Source organism: Acomys russatus, chromosome 30 (genome assembly GCF_903995435.1).
Source record: "Acomys russatus chromosome 30, mAcoRus1.1, whole genome shotgun sequence".
In the NCBI taxonomy this organism is placed as follows: domain Eukaryota; kingdom Metazoa; phylum Chordata; class Mammalia; order Rodentia; family Muridae; genus Acomys; species Acomys russatus.
The window spans coordinates 21,278,395-21,295,772 of record NC_067166.1 but is presented as its reverse complement, the minus strand read 5'-3'; the positions used below and the strand labels follow the sequence as shown (position 1 = coordinate 21,295,772).

At 42.7% G+C, this 17,378-nt stretch overlaps 2 protein-coding genes and 1 pseudogene across 3 annotated transcripts in view; 2 read left to right on the top strand and 1 right to left on the bottom strand.

Moving 5' to 3' along the window:
- The window catches only part of LOC127212363 (baculoviral IAP repeat-containing protein 1a-like), a 42,963-nt pseudogene extending 39,051 nt beyond the window's left edge, over positions 1-3,912 (top strand).
- Taf9 (TATA-box binding protein associated factor 9) overlaps positions 1-17,378 on the bottom strand; it is a 720,252-nt gene that overhangs the window by 213,504 nt on the left and 489,370 nt on the right. The window lies entirely within an intron of this gene.
- The window catches only part of LOC127212339 (baculoviral IAP repeat-containing protein 1b-like), a 179,828-nt gene continuing 178,229 nt past the window's right edge, over positions 15,780-17,378 (top strand). Inside the window, exons 1-2 of one of the 2 annotated variants that reach the window (XM_051172430.1) lie at positions 15,780-16,323; positions 16,881-16,980. In XM_051172430.1, the coding sequence (XP_051028387.1) occupies positions 15,855-16,323; positions 16,881-16,980 (569 nt within the window). In that variant the 5' untranslated portion in view covers positions 15,780-15,854. The remainder of the gene's footprint in view (positions 16,324-16,880; positions 16,981-17,378) is intronic. The other variant, XM_051172427.1, reaches the window with a different exon arrangement.

Below are 17,378 nucleotides of genomic sequence, written 5' to 3'. Positions count from 1 at the left end.
GAGCCCAGGGAGAGAGGGGTTTTTATAGATTGCAGCAAGCAAGCAAAGTGAGTTTCCATCCTGGCAAGTGTCTCGTTGGTTGACATTTCTAGAGGAATGTTGCCCTTTAGACTGATTAGTTCGAGTCTGGTGCCAAACTACAAATGGCTAACTTTTATAAGATCTGAAGAAGCATCTGGACTTTCGGTCCTTTCCGGTTTCCAGATGATTGATTACTCTATGTTTCTGCCAAGTGTACATTCTTTGGTTTTTCCTGGAACTGGAATTTAGGGCTTGGTCACCCTAGTACAAAATGGAGGTTTTAAGCAAAATGGAGTCACTTTGGTCTGTTATCCACTTAGTAGGCACTTGAGTTGATTTTAGGAGTTGGTTGCTATGAAGTGCTTCTAAGAGCATTCTCATACAATGTTCATGTTTAGGTATTTGTAGGAGTGGAATTTCTGTCTTACCTCACATAGACTGATTAAAACCACTTTTTTTTTAGTTAGATATGTCACATGCCTGTAAGTCAACACTTGGGAGGCTAAAGGGTTCCTGGGCTAAATAGCAAGTTCAAGGCCATGCTAGATCACAGGAGACTTTAAGAATTGTTGTTCAGTGTCAGGTGGGTAGCTTGGCTTGTGTGTCCAGTGGGCTAATCAATGTGCTGTTTGCTTAGATCAAGGATCCCATTTCTCTCAGAGTGCTCAGGGTGAGGCACGTGTGGTAGGCTGGGATGTGGAAAGAGTTTTCCACTGAGTGTTACAGTTTAGCTCCTTTAGGATGAAATTGCTGGTATCAGATGGCAGTCGAAACTTGATAGCTCCATAAGCCCATGATGATACCAAAAGTGTCCCAGCTCTTTGGTTAAGCTGCTGTGATAAGCATGGCAGAGGATGTGGGTGGGTGCCCCAGAAGGCAGGTCTGTGAGATGCAGGCCCAGTGGGTGCTTGACCTGCGGGCAGCTCCAGTCCTGCTGCAATGGAGTAGGCTTCAGCTGCTGCCATGGCACCTACACTATCTCTGCCTTGGCTTCCTTGATCGGCAGTCAAGCCCTGGGCATCCAGCAGTGATTCTTCCCCAGAATAAATGGAGTCTCAGATGGTCATGGTGGAGGAATTGTGTGAGCATGAGAGATGAAGCCAGCCATTACTCATGAATCAGGGATTTATAAACCTTAGGCAATGGGGCGGGGTTTGAGGGTGAATGTGTCTGATTCTCTGGGGGCGAGGGACACCAGGTACTCAATTTTCATGAAGTGGCACAGTACCTTATTAACATGCAGTAGCATAAGTTCCTATCACAAGAAGAAGAACACAGTACTTATTATCCTATGCATGGGGGCAGGGGAGCTTCCAGATAGGATTAAAGGTCATTTGCTGTAGGGTAGGATCTCCTTAGCATAGGGTAGGGAACTTCCAGGAATCCCTAGGTGCTTGCTGAACAGGTTCTCTCAGGAAAGGGTCAGGCCTGGAATCTCCCCTGCTGGCTATGTGACACTCCTTAGATTTCTAGGATTCAGAAAGGGTACCTAGCTGAGAAGGGGAGTGCTGTTGCTGCGTGCTGAACTGGAGGCTATCCAGAAGCACCAGCCTTCAGCCTCTCCAGAAGAGCCCTACAGAGCACAAAGAACCAGAGAAACCACCTTTCCGTACTGCTATGCCAGCTTTCACCCTCATCAGAGGGTGCTTCACATTCTGTCTCTAGTAGATATTACAGTCTCTCACAGGTCAGGTACTCTGTGATTTCCATGGGGTAAGAAACCCCAAAGCTTTAGTTGAGGAGTTGAGGGATGTCTTTCAGATTGACTAGCATCTGAAAGAAAGGCAGAACAGAGGAAAAAGACATGACTATATCTTTCTGAGATGGGCCTCAGATGCCAGGCAGAGGCCACCTGACCCATGGAGGCTTGGCTTAGAGGCCATGCACTAGAGGTCAGGAATTCTGAGAAGAAAAACACATTATCTTAAGGCAAACCCATCTTCCTAAGGATGGTCTCCTAGCCAGGACCCCGACCTGCTCCACAGGATAAACACTTAAAGGAGGAACTAAGGGCATGTCTCCACCTGAGATAGGTTCCATTCTTTGCACCATAATTAGTTCCAGAGTTATGTTTAAATCTCCAGCAGTGCTCTTTAGATTATGTGAGGTCCTGAGTTTATGCCCAAACACCACAAAAGTTAGTCAGTCAATCTATTCATCGATCGATTGATCTCAGCCACCTTGTCCACCTTCCTATAGTTCTTTCATATATTCTTCTTTTATATATTCTATTATATATTCAACCTGCGTGCAAAGCACATGTAGAGTTGTAAGATCTTTCTAGTAGACTATTGCTTTTTATCTGTGGTGGCACCTCCTGCCTTAGCTCACTTCTTGTACATTAAGACAGGCAGCCAGTATCATTTTCATGTCTTTCCCTGCCTTTTACTTTAAGTTTCCTGTGACCCACTAAGGCTGTACAGAGAAACCCTGCCTTATAAATCCAAAACAAACAAACAAACAAACAAACAAAACTTAAAAAAAGAAATAAAAATTTAATAACATATCTACCTTACTAAGGTTTTCAAAACATTGACTCTCTTCTACTATGTGAGTTCTATGGATCAAACTTGGTCATCAGTTTTGCCTAGAGGGTCTCCTTTTCTTCTGAGCCAGCTCAGTGTGGAAACAGTATTCATCTTTCAATGGACAACTGACAGATTACTCCTAGCCAATGTTTCAGTTTTACAACTAGGAGACAGAACTTATACCATAACAACAGAGAACTGTTCCAGTGTGATGTGGAGATGAAAGGAAACCAGGGGACAGCATGCCATGGATGGGGAGTGCCGAGCTTTTCTCTGGTCCTTCCAGAAGAGTATTCTTTCAAGGATTGAGAAATACTCCCTGACAATCACAGAAGATCTCTATTCACAACAGAGCAGAACCACTGTCTAAGGCCTCTGTCCTTAAACTCAAGCTACAGCATGATCGTGGGTGAAATCTACCCCAACCTTCCCCATATTCAGTGAAAGTGGTTAGACAATTAAAAACAAAACAAAAGCTCCACTAGATCATCACTTCCAAAGTCATGGCCCATGGTGATTGAGAACTCACCATGAGTCTGGTTCCATTTCCTTCAGAGCCCCTGCTCTCAGTAACCGCGAGTCCCTACTTAGCTATAAGTGGAAGGCACTGTAGCAGCCACTGAGAGGACAAACTTTTATGAGTGTCACCATCTCTTTTCTGCAAAACTGGAGACACCATTGCTACAATTTCTCAATCCTCTGTACGGTAACATGTTTCATAGCTGTGTTTTACCTTGACATATATCCTCCTGTGAGACCAGAAGTCCTCATTGACCTGACAACCACAACTCTCTGTGCTCAACTTTCTGGTCTCTGCTTCCCTCTTGCAATTTGAACCAGGCGCTCCCTATTAACCAGACAGCTGCTTGGTGCTTCCAAGGGCAATCTCTCACACGTCATGCTCTCACTTCCACTGTCCGGGTTGGGAGCAGTACAGTAACTTGTCACCATGATTAACCACCCCAGGATTCTCTTTCCATAAACGTTTTGTTTTCCAGCTAAGGTAGCCGCCAGCGGAGGTTTTGAGAAACTTGAGAACTTAAACCTTTCACTGAATCACAAGATTACAGAGGAAGGATACAGACGTTTCTTTCAAGCTCTGGACAACCTGCCAAACTTGCAAGAGCTGGACATCTGTAGATATATCCCAGAATGCATCCAAGTTCAGGCCACCACTGTCAAGGCTCTGAGTCAGTGTGTGTCCCGACTCCCCAGCCTCACCAGGCTCAAGATGCTCAGTTGGCTCCTGGATGACGAGGACATGAAAGTGATCAATGCAGTGAAGGAAAGACACCCCCAGTCCAAACGCTTGTTTGTCTTCTGGAAATGGGTAGTGCCCTTCTCTCCTGTCACTCAGAAGTGACGGGTGCAGCAGAAGGCTAATGGCAGGTCTGAAAACCCGATTTCCTAAAACACTTTACCGTAGCTGAGCATTGTGGCACACAACTGTACTTTCAGCATTTAGGAGACCATTAGAACAATGGGAGAATCAAGTTCAGACCAGCCTTGGTTACATAGCAAGACACTGCCTCAAAACTAAAGGCATAACTAAACATCATGTTAAAGAATATTTGTTAACTGTATAGGCTGATACCGTTTTAGAAGCCCACGTGCTCATCACTGAACCTGGGAGCTATGATGAGCAGTGCCTTGGCAGTCCTTGTACAGTCCTCCTGTCTAAAGACTGGAGCTTCATTCAAGTTCACACAGAGAACCTCCCATGACCAAGGTCAACAGGAGTCATGTAGGGGAAAGGACTATCTATCTATGTAAAGCCACAACATGGAAGGCATATCTGATGGAGGTTAGAAATGGCCTGTCCACAGACTGAAATGTGGGGCCCCAGAGGGACCTCCTATTCAAGACCCCTGAGGAGCAATGAGACCCCAAAAAGCTTGATCTAGGGGCCAAGAAGACTCCATAACAGGCTTTATTTTCTTGTTAGGCAGAGCAGGCCTATCCCTCCATTCCTCAGAAATGAGCCCAGCAGTCTCTGGAAGTACTGCAGAATGTGGACAGCCAATCAGAGATGGCTTAGCCACCTGGCTGGAAGAAGCTAAAATTACTTAAGGTTGGTTTAGTGCTGATCTGATTGCTTAAGGAAGATTTATTTACTGCTGGTCAGGAAATCTGCTTTATGATTAACTCATGCCCATTGACCTAGGGTCTCCTGAATTTTCTCAGCTTCCCTGGCTTTCTAGTTTGAATGATTACTTAGCCCTCCTGGAATTTCCTGGAATATCCTTAAAGACAGCCTGTGAGCTCACCTGAGGTCACCATTGTGCCTAAGTGGTGATCCTAGCGTGCTAATGATTACCTACCCACCTGCCCCCAGGAATTCCCCTGAATGACTTTAAAAGAGCCTTTGAGCTCACCTGGGGGTCACCATTGTGTCTAAGTGGTCACCTCACCATGCTGGATTTCTGCAGAATAAACACACTTTGTTGCTTGCATACTATTTGGGGGTCTTTACATCAGTGCATTGTGAATCCTAACAGAATCATTCCCACACTTGATGAAGCATGAGTTGACAATGTTACCACAGAATGCAGCTGCTCTTAGTTTTTGCAGGGCTTTTGCGTATCCACCAGCCTTGGTATGGTTGTGCTTGCTTACAAAATCTCTCATCAATTTCCAATGTGAGGAAAAAATTGGGCTTAGAGTAAACTGCTGTTGTTCCAGAGGCTTTTGAGAATTTTGCATGTGCTGTAATGTCCTTGGGGTTTTCTTTCTTTTTCCTTCCGTATAGACAGTTGAGATGAATACATGTAACATATGTACAAAAAACAGAACACATGGACACATTTCCATGTGGCATATCAATATGCATATTTACAACTTATGGATGAAGCAAATTTCAGCAGGCCTCAGCGTTTATTCTATGCATTCAGCTCTATTTATACAATTTTAACATGGAGTCCTTGTGACAGGAGAATAATTGCCTCACAGCAATTAGCAGGATAATGGATTACATGGTATTCTAAACATACTGCATTCCAATCGGTTCATGGTAGGTATAGAATAATAATAATTCATGTCATGTGTTAACACTAAGTCCATAGTTTAAGGATATATGGCAAGATAAATGTGTTTTCTATTAAGAAATTCTTTTTTATTATTTAATTAATTTATTCAGATTACATCTCAATTATTATCCCATCCCTTGTGTTCTCCCATTTCTCCCTCCCTCCCACTTTGACCCTTTTTCCCTCTCCTATGTCTGTGACCAAGGGAGACCTCCTCCCCCACTGTATGATCATAGTCTATCAAGTCATTAAGAAATTCTTTATCCTGCACAAAACTAAAGTCCAAGTGGATTAAAGATCTCAACATTAAGCCAGACACACTAAATCTGTTATAAGATAAAATGAGGAAGAGCCTTGAGCGCATTGGCATAGGAGACAACTTCTTGAACAGAACACCAATAGCTCAGGCTCTAAGATCAACAGTTAGTAAATGGGACCTCATGAAACTGAAAAGCTCCTATAAGGCAAAGGAAAGTCAATAGAACAAAACTACAGACTAGGAAAAGATCTTTACCAACCCTATGTCTGACCAAGGGCAATATCCAAAATATATAAAGAACTCAAGCAATTAAACACTAACAAACCAAATAATCCAATTAGAAAATGGGGTACAGAACTAAATTGAGAATTCTCAACAGAGGAATATCGAATGGCCGAGAAACACTTGAATAAATGCACAATGTCCCCAGTCATTAGGGAAATGCAAATCAAAACAACTCTGAGATTCCTTCTTATACCCATCAGAATGGCTAAGATCAAAACTCAAGTGACAGCACATTCTGGCAAACTTGTACAGCCACTTTGGAAACCAATCTGGCACTTTCTCAGAAAATTGAGAATAGTTCTACCTCATATCACTCCTGGACATATACCTGAAAGATGCTCCACCATACAACAAGGACATTTGCTCAACTATGTTTATAGCAGTTTTATTCGTAATAGTCAGAATCTGGAAACAAGCCAGATGTCCCACAACCGAAGAATGAATAAAGAAACTGTGGTAGCGAGTTGTGGTGGCTTATGCATTTAATCCCAGAATTTGGGAGACAGAGGCAGACAGATCACTGTGAGTTTGAGGCCAACCTGCACTACAAAGCGAGTGGTACATTTATAAAACGAAATACTACTCAGCTATTAAAAACAAGAAAATCTTGAAATTTGCAGGCAAACAGATGTAACTAGAAAAGATCATCCTGAGTGTGGTAATCGAGACCCAGAAAGTCATGCATGGTATATACTCACTTATAAGTGGATATTAGCCAAATAATACAGGATAACCACCCTGCAATACACCGACCTAAAGAAACTAAATAACAAGGAGGACCCTAGGGAGAATGCTTAATTCTCATTCAGAAGGGCAAATATTAGAATAGACACCAGAAGCAGTTGAAGAGAAGGAACAGGAAGGGAGCCTACCAGAGAGGTCCTCTGAAAGACTCAACCCGCAGGAGATCCAAGCAGATGCTGAGACACACAGCTAAACTTAAGGGTGGAGCACTGTCCCGTTCTGAGGGGCAAGTTGAATAGGTTCTCTGAAAGAGGTAGTGGGGATTGAAATAGGGGGGACAGAGACACGAGAAATATGGATCTAAGACAAGAAATCCTGATCAAGGCTCTACTTTATTTTAGCAAGCATGCACAAGCACCTGTGCAGACTCACTTCCTTAGCCCTCCAGGCAGGCTGGAAAGAATACACTCCTCTGAGTAGCAGCTCCCTGTAAGAACTTCCTTATTCCTTTCAAAGGTAAATGACCCAAAGATCAACAATTCAAAGTTCATAGCATGTAGCATAAACACAGTGACCACCTTCAGCAAAGGCCGACAACTCAGTGGTTATAACATGCAGCTTAAGCACAGTGGGTTTCTACTAGCATGGCTTCCCACAGAGCACAGGGAGTCTTATGGAAGAATTGGGGAATTGAGGGACCTGGAGGGGTCAGGAGCTCCAGAAGGAGACCAATGGAGCCAACAAATCTGGGCAGAGGCGGCTGCTACAGAGACTGATGCACCAACCAAGGACCATACATGGTGAGGACCTAGACCCTCTCTTCAGATGTAGTGGATAGGCAGCACAGTCTCCTTGTGGGTTCCACAATATGGGGGTGGCTACCTCTGACATGGACTCTGGCTCCCACACGCTTATCACTTTTCTCAGGTGGGGTGGTGTAGCCAAGCCACAGAGGAAGAGGATATAGGCAGTCCATATGAGACATGATGGGCTGAGGTCAGATGTTAGGGGAGGAGAGTCACCCCTTTCTGAGGACTAGGGGAGGGGGGGGGAGAAGGTATGAGGGAGGGAGAGTGGGATCGGGAGGTGGTGAGGGAGGGGAGCCAAATTGGGATGTAAAGTGAACAAATGAAAAATTTTAAAAAGTAAAAAAGAAATTCTTTAACTATTTCTGGTTCCACAAGTTCATTGAAGGTTCAAAACAATAATGTCTAGGTGCCCTAATGCACACCGAGACCCACTGACAATAATTCTGTCTCAAGTCTAACTTCTCTCTGGTGTGATTTACTTACTTAGCATCTAGAGGTCGACAGAGGTTTTTATTCGCAGCTTCAAACTTTCAACTATCTAACTCCTTAACTCCCCAAAATTATTTAAATCGTATCAAATTCTATAAAATCATTAATTCACCTGAACAGCATTACCTCTTGATAAAGATTTGTAGGATATCTGCTCATGTGGGGAGCAACGAGATAAGCTTTTGGAGGCCCACAGAGAAAGGTGAGTGAAGTGTCAGTGACTCCTAAGCCTCCTCGAATGGTTCCGATCCACTGCACACAGTGTTGATCTACGAGGGGCTCTTAGTACACTGGTGGAGTCTCAAAATGAATCTGAGGCTAGGGCGGTGACTACTTTCCCCTTCTTTACAGAACTCTCCTGAGGTGATCTTGCGGCCCTTCCCCCAACATATCCTCATAATGACACCAAACGGATTGATTGCTATTGGTGCTTGAGGCTAGCATGGGATGGTCTGATTGGCCCTTCAATTGTTTAAAGGCTTTTATGCTATATAATAAAGTTAGATGTGCACCTTGAGTCTGGTCTCCTGAGTTGGATTCCTGGGATTCTGCATGACCTCTGTTGCCACCCATAACCCCCTCACTCCTAATCGTGGGTGAGTGGACCCTACTCAGGATGGGTAAGTCAAATTCTCAGCACAAAGAGAACCAGTTAAAAATCCTGAAAGGTATTCTAGAGAGTAGGAGGTAACTTTCTCAGATAAAAAGCTTAGTTGTTTATATGACAAGGTTTATTTTTTTTTTGTTTTTTGTTTTTGATGACAAAATTTCTCTGTTTTAGCCCAGGCTGTCCTAGACTTACTTATTAGACCAGGCTAGACTCAAACTCAAAGAGATCTATTTGCCTCTGCCTCCCAAATGCTGGATGAAAGGTGTGCACCACCACTGCCCAGCAATGACAAGGTTCTTAAACTCTTGGATGCACATTGGGGAGATCTGAGATGAGCAAACTTGGGAGTGGGTTATAATTCTTACGTAGTAGAAAGATAGAGGACAAACTTCCACCGTACTTTTCCCCTATGGTTCTTTGGGGACCTGCTATCACTTGACCTTCTTTGGCCTTAGAGGCAGAGCCTGGAGAGACAAAAATCTAAGGACTCTGCCATGAGCAGGCATACTTTGACCACTGCTGGCTCCGTAGATAAGGACCCAACCTAACCAAAAGTAATTTCCCTATACCCCGAGTTGGGTCAACTCAGACCTAACTGAGACTGAGAAACTGAAACTGAGACTGAAGGAGAGTCATCACTGCCATATCCATGTGCCACCCAGCCTCAAAGGGAGTGGCAGTGGCTTCCTGTTGCTCTCTATGGACATGGCCTGGTGTGGTTGAGGGAGTGGCCTCCCATGTAAATCCTTGGGCGGCCCACTCTAATTCTCCTGCAACACCTGTGTTGCCCTGCTATGAGGCTGTGTAAAACCCTAAAATTGACACCTCCACCACTCAAGCTTTCTCTGTAATTCTCCAGCCTCAGGGTGGTGACAACAGAAGCATAAAAATGGCTCTTGATTACAAAATAGTGTTGGGATGGTTCCTCAGATGATTGCCCCAAGTTTGAGGCATTTCTGAACTATACAGTAAGATTTTGTCTTCGAATATAAAATGACAGCTCTGAAACAAAAAGAGAAGAACAGACAATGCCCCAAATGACAAACATGAATTAGAAAACCACTTGTAAGGAAAGCAGTGTGGAGGATAAGCTGCGGTGGGTCACCAGTCCAGCCCCAGCAAGCTTGCAGAGTTGGTTTTTTCTGAGCACATCTAGCTATTTGTAAGAAAAAAAATTAATTATTTTTCTTAGAGTTTTCCCAGAAACAGAAGAAATATTTACTATTTAAATCACATAAATCTTTGTATTCCTTAGAGATTGTAATGAGCTTTTCCTGGATTTTCTAAATGTAAATGCTCTTTAGTGGTGTCGTGGTTTATCTTGAAGTATTCATTACTTATCATTTCAGGTTTTATTACATTTCTTTCCTTTTCTTTGTCCTCCCCCCTCACAAGGATTTTTTAAAAGAGGAAAAAGCAGAATGATATATGTAACAGCATGCCTAATTTGTGTGATTCTGGCTTTTAGCATGCTAAGCATGAACTCTTCTAACTTGGGTACACAGTCAGCCAAAGGAAAGTTTATTTAATTCACATCTTTGCCAAAACTGTAGAATCATATTTAGTGGTCAAATTGTGTAAGAAGTAAGACAAAAGTCAAGAATAATATACATTAACCATATTACTAATCGGTATTACATTCAGCAATATATGCAACCATTCAAGAAAATGGAGTAATGTAAAAGCTAGAGCTCATAGTATTCAGATGTGTATGTAGAAAGCATGAGGAGATGACAATAGTTAAACAGACCACAAAGACTTTTGTACATTGTCAGTGAACATTTGAAAGACAGAGCCCACTTACGAGGGCCACAAAAACCTACAAGATGCTAAAATAAAGGTAACATATTATATACAGATATAGAAATATTATCAATGAAAAGTAGGTTTCACTGGGGAGATCTTATAGGTGAGACTCAGCAGTGTGTAGAAACTGCCTGACCTCTGGACTTCCTGTGGAAGAAATCAGACAGGTGAAGAATGGAATTACATCACTTACAGGAAACCAGAACTGGTATTAATCATGTTAAGCAAACTAAGCCAGATGAATGTTGAATGCTTTCTCTCCCTTGGAATCTAGATTTAAATAAATGCATAGGCATGAAGCAGAAGGGAACTACGGAAAGAGAGAAAGAGACATATAGGGAGAGGAGATGAGGAATGGGAAAAGGAAACAGGGAGTTAGGAAAATATCTCACAATTTCTAATGCAAAATCTAGACACCCCACCCCAGGCCATTCTAATGTCTAATAAACTGGGCTTTCAAACAAAAGTAATCAAAAGAGATGGGGAAAGACACTCATACTCATCAAAGGAAAAAAATCCACCATGATGAGTAAGAATACAATCAACAAAAGTGGGGGCAATATGGCATCAGTAGAACCCACCTATCCTTCTACAACAAGAACTGCATATCCTACCACAGTGGAAACAAGTAAAATGACTTTAAATCTCTGCTTGTGAAGATGACAGAGGCTTTTAAAGAGGACATGAATAAATTATAGAAGTACACTTATAGAAGTACAGGAAAATATAATCAAACAGGTGAAGGAAATGAATAAAACAGTTCAAGACCTGGAAATAGAAACAATAAAGAAAATACAACCTGAGGAAACCCTGGAGAGGGAAAACTTAGGGAAGGGAACAGGAACTACAGAGGTACATCACCAATAGAATATAAGGTTGTGATGAACTGGGGATCGTCCTGGCTCATATGGGTCCTTGACCCTTCCACCACTGATCTTAGTTTACCTCGTTTCCTAGTTTGCTCATGTGCCATGGATAATCATGTGGGATTTGACAGTACCTTTGTAAAAAAAAAAATGAATTGTTTGCATTTTAATAATTGGGTCTGTGGCTTTAGGTAGTTGGGCCTTCCTTATCTGAAAAGTATAGGCTCCTAGTCTAAGATAGCACCTACAGAGGTTTGTGTGGCAGAACCTGAAAGCCTCCCCTCCCTCCTGGAGCCCTCATGACAGTCCCTGTGTGATGTCTGAAAATGCAAGTCATCTGCAGAAGCCAAATTGCCTCATGATGACGCGCCCTCCACTGGGGATTGCTCTCCCGGGACTCTTTTCATCATGCCTCTGAGAAGCTTTGTTGAGGAAACAAACAGCCAGTTATCCCCTGGGAACTGGATCCTTAGTAGGATCTAGACAATGCTGACATTAGTTTTCCTTACTTAGGTGCAGTCTTACTCATGGTCTGTGTTAGCTGTTAGTAACCTGTTTGGTACCTACAAATGGACCCAGAGTTCTACTTAGAGCTTTTCACCCAAAGTGAGCATATGTGGGGTATGAGTGGGGCCATGCATTTGTAGTCCTGACTGCTCGCATAGAGGATACCCTTGGTCAGCTGTAACCTTTGGTCAGTTAGCCTCAGCAGGTTAGTCCTGCTTTCTTTTCAGTGGTCTAAAAAAAAAAAATCCTAAAAAATAAACAAAAAAGCAAGCAGCAGTAATTATATACGTGTGTGTGTGTGTATAATCAGATTTTATGCATATATATGTATATGTACATATAATGTGTGTGCAATCAGATTATATACATGTATATATATATGTGTGTGTGTGTGTATTGTGTGTGTGTATATAATCAGATTATATACATATTATAAGAAGCCAAGTGTGGTGGTACATACTATAATGCCAGCTATTCAGAAGAATGGCAATTTCAATATGTTTTTGGGGTGCACAGCAAGTTCAAAGCCAGCCTGAGTAACTATGTAGACATAACTTAATAAACAAACAAACAAACAAATAAATAAATACAAGGATGGGAGATGTTTCTCAATGTTTGAGTACTTGTTTGGCATACTCAATCTCATTTAAAAAATCACAAACATACACACACAAAGTTGGAAAGAAATTGAGAAATTAGTAAAAAATTTAAAAAATGTGTGAAACAGAGGTAAGATGATAAATGATTAACTAAATTCCCATCTAGAAGATAGAACCAGAGAGAATTGGGGAAAAGAGTAACAATGGGAAGTTATTAAATAAATAATAAAAGATAATTTCCTAGCCTGATGAAAGAACCAAGGGTATGAATGAAAAGGTTAGTAAGCATCTTATACAATGGCAATGGAAACATACATTTATGTAGATGAAGGAAAGATTCTCAAAAGAGATAGAAATGGCCAGATGTGCTGGCTAGTGCCTATAATTCTTACACTTAAGAGGTTGAGGCAGGAAGGAACCTATGAGCTTGAAGCTGGCCTGATACTCTGTTTCAAAAGAAAATTCTTACGGTAGCACATAACATTAATTACATACTAAACTATTCAAAATGAAATGCTCTTGTAGGCATAAAGTTCTGTGTAATTCAAATGCTGATGTCTGTACCCCCCATATCTGGTGTCAACCGTTGTTCTGAGACTCTCCTCTCCTGTCTCAATGTTGTATAAACTCTTCTCCTCAATTGTCCCCTGATATGCCAATAAAGCAGCTTAAAAGCCAGTCTCTGAGCAGGAGAGAGAATAGGGCTGCTAGTTAAGGGAGGAGGAGTTAGAGAAGGAAGTAGAGGATTTTGCCATGGGCAGATGTCCAGGATGGACCAGGGGAGAGATTTCATCAAGGAAAGCTCCAAAGTATCTCTGGGATGTATGCTTGGAGGAAATCAAATTAGCTTAGAGAGTTAAGAATTGGTTAATAACTGCTCAGTTCTTGTGCTGTGAAGCTTGTTAAAATAATATAAGAGAGTCTCAATTATTTGTGTGTTAGTCTAGTAAAGAAAGAGACTGAGAAACACAGTTATATAAAAATAAATTTAGCACACTCCCGAAGACCTGATAGGTTTTATTATTCCTCTGAAGGCTTAACTAACATTGCTAATGCAATAGCTTCAAGCATCAACTGGTGGCTTCCCTGACTGTGTAGTCTGACTTTTAGTTCCTCACATATTTTCTTACTGTTTCCATTAAAGATCTACCATGAGATCCTGTGTCAGAAAAAAAAAAAAACCAAATAAACAAATAAAAGAACCAAGTAAACAAACAAAAAAAGAAAGAAGAGGCTGGACCAGGGCGATGGCTCAGTGCATCAAGGTACCTGTCATCAACATAGTGACCTGAGTTTGATCCCTGGAACCCACTGATGGAAGGAAAGAACCAATTCCCAAAGTTATCCTTTAATCAATATCCATGACCTGGTATGACTACTAGTCTGTTTTATATAAACTTGACACAAGCTAGAGTGGTTATAGAAGAGGAAGCCTCAACTGAGAAAATATTACTTTAAGATCCAGTTGTAAGGCATTTTCTTAATTAGTGATCAATGGGGGAGGGCCCAGCCCACTATGAGTGATGGGTTCTATAAGGAAGCAGGCTGAGAAAGTCATGGGAAGCAAGCCAGTAAGCAGCACCCCTCCATGACCTCTACCTCAGCTCCTGCCTCCAGGTTCCTGCCCTGTGTGAGTTCCTGTCCTTACTGCTTTTGATGATAAACTGTTAAACAAAACTGTGCAAAATAAACCCTCTCCTCCCCAAGTTGCTTTGGTCATAGTGTTTTGTCACAGTATTAGTAACTCTAATTAAGATATGTACATGCACACAGACACACACACAGACACACACACAGACACACACACACACACACACACACACACCATAAACAAGATTTATAAATATTTTTCAGGAGAGAAAGGAAGGATGACAAGGAGGAATGTGTGGGAAGAGTTAGCGGAGGACACTGTATTTGGGATTATGTTGTGATCTGAATGTGAAATGCCCCCACAGACCATTCACGTGTCTGAACATTTAATTTCCAGCTGGTGATGTATTTGGTGAGATTCTGGGACCTTTAAGAGGCGGGGCATGGTGGAGGAGGTGGGTCCCTGGGAACCCAGCCTTGAGACTTTACAGCCTGGTGTCCCTTCCTGTTCATTTTCTCTGCTTCCTTGCTGCTGATGCACTCAGGCCAGCTGGATCCTGCTCTTCCAAGTCTTCCGTGTCATGAGGAAATATGTACCTTCAAACGGTAAGCTAGAATAAGCTGTGTTTTCTGTGAGCTGCTTGCATCAGGGTGTCTTATCGCAGCAACAGAAAAAGTAATGGCAGGTTGTGCTATGAAAATAAAAATCACTAAGCAGAGCTTTAGGCAGGCGAGTCATGGCCAGTTCCTTCTGTTAAAGGGAAGACCAGGAAGCTAGAGTTGGGTAATTATTATGACTGTAAATAAGAACATGACCTTTGTCTCATAATCGCTAAGAAGACTGTAAGGGGTAGACGGGTATCCAGAGACAAGTGTAAATATAACTAGTCAAACAGAGCCTGAGGATCAACAGAACACTCCAGAGGGACCATTGCTGGGGTGGATTTTATACAGTAGTGAGAAGAGCTCTTTCTGGTGTATTAGGTGTCAAATGTGTAACTGCAAGATGGAAACCTCTTCTTGGTGTCAGGTGAGAGGGTATGCTTAATTTGAAAGACTTGCTTTACTTGGTATGGTTTATGCCTTCTAATCCCAGACCTTCAAAGGCAGAAACAGGAATTGCTTCCATCAGATCAGGCTGTGGGCACTCTGTGGGGTCATTTTTCTTGGTTGTTAATTAATGTGAGAGGGCCGAGCCCACTGTGGGCAGTGGTGCCCACCCTTGGGCATATGTCCTGTGTTGTACCAGAAAATAAGCTAAGCCAGGCCTGGTGGCACATGGTTTTAATCCCAGCACTGGGGAGGCAGTGGCAGGTGGTTTTTGACTTCCAGGCTAGCCTGGTTTACACAGTGAGTTCTAGAGCAGTTAGGGGACTACAGAGAGAAACCCTGCCTTGAAAAATTTAAGCAAGAAAACAAACAAATAATAAAAGAAAGTAAAAAGAAGGTAAGAAACCGGAAAGTAAGGCAATAATCAGTGTTCCTCCGTGGTCTCTGCTTCCGTTCTTGCCTCCAGTTTCCTGCCTTGAATTCCTGCCTCAAATCCCTTGATGGTGAACCACAGCTGTGAGCTGAAATGAACCCTTTCCTTGTCTTGCTCTGGTCATGGCACTCATCACAACCACATACATGCTATCTAAAACAGCGAACATCTGCTTTCCTTTCCCTTTTAGAAAACGGCCCAGCACGGGGAGGCCTCTGAGGAGCAAATCATTGAGTTTGATTATGATTCTCTCCACGAGCTCTCTGTTCTCTTTGGTGTGGATACAGTTCAGATGGCAAGGAGCCAAGATGAAGAGGACCATCAAGAACGGATGAAAATGAAGAAAGGCTTTAACTCACGGATGCGCAGTGAGGCCAGACGATTAAAGACTTTTGTGAACTATGAGTCGTTCAGGTCATGGACGCCACAGGACATGGCAGCCGCTGGGTTTTACCTTACTGGGGTGAAACTTGCGGTGCAATGTTTCAGCTGTAGTTTAATCCTCTTTGGCACCAGCATCAGGAAACTTCCCATAATAAGCCACAAGAAATTACGTCCAGAATGTGAGTTCCTTTTGGGCAAGGATGTTGGGAACATTGGCAAGTACGATGTAAGGGTGAAGGGTCCAGCGAGGACTCTGAGAGGTGGCAGAGCTCGGTACCAAGAAGAGGAGGCCAGACTGGAGTCCTTTGAGAGCTGGCCGTTTTATGCCCACGGGACATCGCCACGTGTTCTCTCCGCAGCCGGCTTTGTCTTCACAGGTAACTGGGTTCCATTTTGAGAGGTGTTTCTGTGGCATTTAAAATTTAGGTTCCATTTTGTGGGAAATATTTTGTTAATGAACCCTTATTTGTTAACTGAGTTATGTTCGACTTAATGTGTATTTCATTACATTTCAACTTTAATAACTTTGCTTCTGCTTTAGTATATATACATGTAGTGTAGCGTTTTGGTTTGCTATTTTTGTATGTATGATATACATACACACATGCACACACAAATGTGTGTGTATAAAGTAAAATGCTACTTTTCTTTAGAGTACCAGCAGTGGGCTAAGAGTGTAGCTGAGTGCTAGAGCATCTATGTAGCGCCTACAAGGTCCTGGTTGTATAAATGGAGGATGGCCATGGTGGGGGACAGAGGTCTGGAGCTCAGAAGGGGGTCATTTAGGGCAGTGGGGCTGTGGCCAGGGATTCAGCCAGAGAGGCCGTGGAAGAGCAGGGATGCTGCAGTCTGTCTTGTTCTGGTTCAGTGGGATCAGCTCCAGGACACACGAGGTGCCATTGCTGGCCAGTCACACACTTGTCTGCATCTGTAGGAGAAAGGGACACCGTGCAGTGTTTCTCCTGCGGTGGATGCTTGGGAAACTGGGAAGGAGGAGACGATCCCTGGAAGGAGCACGCCAAGTGGTTCCCCAAGTAAGTGGATAATGGTTGAGTCTTTAAATTTTAAGCTCTAGTAAGTGTCTTAAATGATTGATTTCCTTTATTGTGTGTGTGTGTGTGTGTGTGTGTGTGTGTGTGTGTGTGTGTGTACCATGGAGGCCTGAAGAGGGCATCCTGGAAATGGTTGTGATCTGTCATGTGGGTTCTGAACTCAACTCAGGTCCTCTGGAAGAACAGCACTTGCTCTTTACCATGAAGTCAAACACTCCCTCTAGGCCTGCTTTCACCAGTTTCATGCTTTTTGTTTGTTTGTTTAATTTTATGTTCATTCATATTTTACCTGCATGTGTATCTATGTGAAGGTGTCAGAAGGCCTGGAATTAAAGTTATAGAGAGTTTTGAGCCACCATGTGGATCCTGGGAATTGAACC